The following is a 6,000-nucleotide window of genomic DNA, read 5'->3' as shown; positions in this document are numbered from 1 at the left end:
CAACTAGGGAAGTGTCTTCCCAACTCCATGCCCAGAAAATGGAACACAAACGTGGCAGGTGGTTGTGAAAATGGGTTAACTGCATATTAATAAATCAGGAAATATATATAACCCATTGGTGACAGCATTTTCTTTGAGAACTGACATACATGTTTTCATTTTCAAACAAGTAATATAGCCAAATAGCTCAAAATTCAAGAATGTGGAGTGTGAACTCTTCCCCCTCCCCTGTCCCTTGGTCTGACAGCTTCTCTTTTCACAGGTGCCCACCAATATCAGTGTCTCACACGTCCTTCCACATCAGTTCCACGCATATCAAACAAGGACTGGTTTCTCCTTTTTCACAAAAATGACTACTGGTCACATTTTTCTGGCCCTTGAGTTTTTACGTTACCAAGGTTCCTCATTATTTTTTGTTAAATAGCTAACTGAAATTTTTGAAAAATAAAATAACTAACTTCCTCTTAGCATCAAATATGGAATTCTTCGATTTCTCATTCTGCGATACCAACTTTTGGACAAACATTTCCCCCTTCAAATTTCCTGCAGAAAACTTCCAGGATAAGGATGAAATTCTTAGTTTAAACCTTTGCATTGTGAAAATAAGGAAAAACTGGATCAAGTAAATTAAATTGGACTAAAACTGGAATCAGGAAGGCCTGTAGAGGGAGCTCTCATGCCCTACTATTCTACATCAATTACACCAAACAGAAAGAAGTCAATTATAGACCCCCAACAGGAAGATGCACCAAACGGAAGTGTATCCACTTTACTACCCTAGGAAGAGGAGGGTTTTCCTCCGGCCCAGCAACAAGCCCAGCCAACTGAAACCCAGCTCAGCCAAAGAGAAGCTGTCATCATCTAAACTTTTACTTTATTCCAGTGAATTTTCATTTTCCTCTTGATGATTTCCTTGCCCCACCCTCACTTCTATAAAAACCTTCCATCTTTTTATAACTTTCCGGGGTATCTCTCTGCCTGCCAGATGAGATGCTATCTGATTCATGAATCGTTTAAAGAAACCAATTAGATCTTAAAATTTACCCGGTTAACTTTTATCAACGGCATCTTCCAGGTACTTATCAGTCCCCCTCCTCCTTCCAAAGTGCTGCACTCACCATCAATGCCACCGACATAGTACAGCACGTTACAACCTCACCCTCAGAGCGGCCCACAAGGGAGGAGTGACACCAACTCTTGCCACACAAACCCTCACTCAGTGACCTTCACCCCCAAGTGCTCCTTGGGAGCAGTTAACGATGCTGATGCCTGCACCTGCCCACCCCCAGAATTCTGACTCAACTGCTCTAGGGTTTTCTAAAAGCTCCCCAGGTGATGCAGATGTACAGCCAAAGCTAAGAACCACTGGCTGGGAACAGGGACAATTCACAGCCATCACCGAGCAATGCCTGTTACTAAATTAGATAAACAGCTGCCGTGATTACCCAACCAAACTCCCTGAACTGCATTCTGCCACTGTGACTTTTCCCTTGAATGTCGTCCCAAATGGGCTTAGGAAGATTTTGTACTGTAGTAAAAGGCCAGCCCACGTTCTTCCCTAAAAATTCAATAGAACATTTTAAATAAAATCATGTGAAATAAATACATATGTGTGTTAACCACCAGTGGTTCTCTTCTGGGAAATGGCCTAAGGAAACAGTGTGCAACTGCCATGGACTGAACTGTGTCCTCCAAATTCAAATGCAGAAGCCCCAACTTTCCAATGTGACTATATCTGGAGATAGGGTGTGTGGGGGGGGTGGGGGTGGGGGTAGAGTTAGATTAGGTCATGTGGGTGGGGCCCTCATGATTGCATTAGTGCCCCTGTAAGATACCAGAGCTCATTCTCTGTCACTTCATGTGAGGCCACAATTCTACAAGCCAGGAAGAGAACCCTCACCAGGAACCGGCCTTGCTGCTCCCTGATCTTAGATTTCCAGTCTCTACAGAAATGTGAGAACATAAATGACTTAAGCCACTTAAGCCACCCAGGCTATGGTGCTATATTGTTTTGTGAAGGCAGTTCAAGCTAAGAAAGCATCAAAAGGTCATGTATAAGGAGACTAATTACAACAATGTGCACAATAGGAAAAAAGGAAACAATGGAAATAGCCACCAATAGGGGAAGAAGTAAAGAGCTGCTCAGGACAGAATCTCTGTAAAAGCTACAGATGGGAAGCAACCTAAAGAGTTATCAGTCTGAAAGACAAAATAGATTCTAATACATCAACACAATAAAATGAAAAGAGAACTACTGGCTTGATATGGAAAGTGGCCCAAGATATTTGGTTAAGTGTGGAAAGTCTAGCTACTGTCGAAATTAAACCAAGTAGTCCCAAAACAAAACAAAGGATATAGGCATAAAGATTTCAAGAAGTACACAGAAGACGTCAACCAGGAATCAACATGTGTGCCTGGGGCTTAATACACATAACTAGTAATGCAGGTGTGTATGCACACAGAGACTTATTTCTTAGATCTGTCCATTGCTCACCTAAAGCAATGACACCCAAGGAGCAATGAGCACGTCTAACTCTTGGTTTCTAGACGTTCTTTTCAGAGAAAAGGAACCAGGGCTCCATGGAGAAGTAGCTGACTTCACAGCTCTAGCAAGAAAAACAGGTGAGTCTGTACCATTGTGCAAAGAAGTCAATAAGGCCCCAAAGAATGATGGGGACACCTCAAAAGAACACAGGAGCCAATATGAAGGGCTCCTACTGGCCCAAACTGGAATAATTTGAGCATGAAAACAAATAATGACCGTGAAGAATTAAACTAAGTAAATCCATTAAACTAAATTAAGAATCCATGAGTCAGCTCCAGGGGCTGGCAAACTATTATGGCCCGTGGGACAAATAGAAAAGAAGTAGTAGTTCTTCCTTCCTACAGAAAGCCCACTAAAAAAATACAGAAGAAATAATGGAGGGGAAAATCACCATTTTGTAACCACTGAAGCAAAAGCTGATGCAGAGATAATGAACGCTGAAACCAGCGGTGGAAGCGTGAGGAGCTGTAAAATGTGTACAAAGTCTCAAGTACCTCTCCACAAGGTAGTAATAATCGCAAAAGGAAAAACAGTAACTTTACAGTGGAGATGCCTTGGCCAGACACCAAGGGATCAAGGTCAATAACGCTAGTGACGGAAAAAACCTACGCCATACAATCCCAATGTGACACACCAAGGACACAGCAGCATTGCAGGGTCTTCCTACCAAAAGATATAATCCGAATCTAATCACAAGGAAACATCAGTCAAACCCGAATTGAAGGCCACTGTAGGAAACAGCTAACCTGTGCTCTTCAGAAAAGCCAAGGTCATAAAAGTCAAAGAAAAAGTGAGTTTTTCAAAATTAAAGACAAAGGGGACCACCACTGAGTGCGATGTGTGACCCAGGATTTCCTGCTGCTGTGAAGGACACTAGAGGGACAAATGGCAAAACTGTACTGAGGGCTGGATTGCAGCACTGCATCTGTGTTCGTTTCCGGCTTCTGGTCATTGTACCATTACGGAAAAGAATGACACTGTTTTTAGGAAATACACACTGAAACATATGGAAGTAAATGGCCATCACATATATATGACTCTCAAACAGTTTAGGAAAAAAGGAGGATATGCAAAAATAGGGAATCTAAGTGAAGACTATGCAGAAATTCTTTGTACTGTTCTTACACCTCTCTTGTGAGTCTAAAATTATGTTAAAGTAAAAACTGAAAAACAAATAATATGGTACGTGTATAAAAAAAGGTCTGTGAGAAACAACGAACAGTTAACAGTTTCCTCATTGAGGAGTGGGTAGGATGGTGGCAGGGGACATACATGGATTTTTACTATCATCATATACAGCTTTTGTAGTTGAAAAGAAACTTTTTGAAGGTGAAATAAACCTAAGCTTCAGGGCTGGGTTGGTATTTCTACGAGGAAAAACAACCCTGGTTCCTCACCTCGCCATCAGGTCCAATTGCGGGCGTTTGTCCTTCTGCGTTTTCTGCCTTCTGGAAGCAAAAAGACACAGTCATTCCCTAATGAAGGAGGCTGAGTCCACACACGCCCAGAAAGCCACCCCGGTCCCAACAAGGGCAAGGCACGCAGCCAGGCCCCAGCACACCTTCTTTTTTTTCTTCTTCTTCTTCTCCTTGGCAACCTGGGCAGCCTTGTGCTGCCGCACCAGCTCCGTGAGGTTAGCCACATACTCATCCGTCTGCTGCAAGAGGTAGGCCAAGCGCTTGTCCTTCTTCTGGTCGATAAGCTTGCGGTACCCTTCCTCATCTTCCGCCTGCAAAAGCGTGCAGTTATGGCGCCTGCTTGCAAGACACACTCGTCCATTAGTACCCAAGACAGGCAAATCAGAGTTGAGGTGCCCAATGGGGGTTATCGTTAACCAGCAAACACACCCGCATTTGGGGGGCACTTAGGTGCACCCAGCGCTGTGCTCTACGAAGGCCTTTCCCATAACTATTGTCTCTCCCTTCAGTACCTCCCCAACTCCTGCTCAGTGCTAGGCTCTGCAGGGACCTGCAGGACAGACATGGTCCTGCCTTGAGCTGTTTAAAAGGACCAACAGCAAGTCCTGCCACAGCTCTGTCCACAAACACACCGTGAATCCAAAGCCTTCTCTTCACCTGGTCCAGCCCTCATCTCTCCCTGCAGCAAGCCCCTCTGGCTTTCCAGGAATAAATCCGATCACATTACCCCCCAGCTTACAGCCTTCCATGGCTCCCCCTCATGTTTGGAATTAAATCCAAAGCCGTCCCCATGGCCTGCAAGGCCTCAAGGGACTTGCCACTGGGGCTCCGGCTTCACTCCTCCCCCGCACCATGCCATTCCAGGGGCCACCTGCTGAGCCTTGCACTTGGCTCTTTCCCACCTCGGGCCCCTGACCGTGGTTCCTCTAACCCTAGGAGGCACTTCCTCCAGAATTCTGCACTCAAGGGGCATGTCCTTCCCGGACCACCCAGTCAATCCCATCCTCGTCCTGCTTCATTCTCCTCAGTGCACTTCCCACCACCCAAAACTATTTGTTTCACTTGGGTACCTGCCTCCCTAGGACTAGCACCAGCCCCAGGAGGGTTGGGGCTGTGTCCTTCTCCCTGCTACTGTGGCTCCCAAACACACAGCAATGTCTATCAGTAGCTGCCCAATTAGAGAAACATCGAAGAATAAATGGCCGAACACAAAGGGTAGGGGTGGGAGGCTGGGATTACACCATTGGTAGCTCACAGCCAAGAGGGGATGCCACCTCCATTTTCTGGAGAACACAGAGCAGCCAGTTAACTGGCTGAGGTCATGTGGTCACTCTGATGGTGGGCATGACCGGGTAAAGGTCTGAGGCCAGTTCTTTTAGACTCCCAAACCCAAGTCCTTTCTTTCTTTCTGTCCCACCTTGAACTCTGAGCAGCACTGTGTCCCAAAGTAACACAGGGCGATGGGTCCCTTGGCACTACAACACCCAGTGCACACACAAAGGGACACAAACATAGAATTTTACCATGAGCCTCCGCATCCTCTCCTTCTCGATTCTTTCGTTTTCCTTCTTCTGTTCCCGCTCTGTGTTGGCATGGTACGTGGCCACTGCCTTCGTGAGCTTCTGAATTTTGCCTGTGACCGATCTGTGATATTCTTTGAAATCCTTGGCATGCTGAAGAATGCTGTTGAGGTATTCCTGCAGGGACACACACGAGACAAGACTGACTACTCGACAGGAGTCACTGTAACACTCCCTAAGACAAAACTTTAAAAGAAGCCTGTTTAAAACCAAGAGGACATAAGCCAAACAATACTGTGCCACTGTCTGCCTAGGAGGTTCTGAGTTCTTTGCATGAGGATAAAACTCAGTGCTGGCGACTACGCTGAGAAGGGCCCTCTGTACACAGAGACAGGCAATCGACCTTGCTGGGACAAGCTGGCATGAACTTAACTACTTCAAAATGCTCCCACCTTCCTACCAAGTTACTCCATAGCTAGGAATTTTTAAGGAAATAGCAGAGATTGGCTGAAAAATT

The 6,000-nt window shown here is 45.5% G+C and overlaps 1 protein-coding gene across 1 annotated transcript in view; it reads right to left on the bottom strand.

Annotated features, from left to right (window-relative positions):
- Positions 1-6,000, bottom strand: part of SMARCA4 (SWI/SNF related, matrix associated, actin dependent regulator of chromatin, subfamily a, member 4) — an 88,314-nt gene that overhangs the window by 59,152 nt on the left and 23,162 nt on the right. Inside the window, exons 9-11 of the mRNA XM_023523400.1 lie at positions 5,487-5,660; positions 4,107-4,274; positions 3,943-3,993 (exon numbers count right to left, since the gene is read on the bottom strand). Of these exons, the coding sequence (XP_023379168.1) occupies positions 3,943-3,993; positions 4,107-4,274; positions 5,487-5,660 (393 nt within the window). The remainder of the gene's footprint in view (positions 1-3,942; positions 3,994-4,106; positions 4,275-5,486; positions 5,661-6,000) is intronic.

The sequence above is a fragment of the Pteropus vampyrus genome, unplaced genomic scaffold, assembly GCF_000151845.1.
Source record: "Pteropus vampyrus isolate Shadow unplaced genomic scaffold, Pvam_2.0 Scaffold391, whole genome shotgun sequence".
NCBI lineage: Eukaryota > Metazoa > Chordata > Mammalia > Chiroptera > Pteropodidae > Pteropus > Pteropus vampyrus.
The sequence above is the reverse complement of the archived record's forward strand: the minus strand, read 5'-3'. Positions and strand labels throughout refer to the sequence as shown.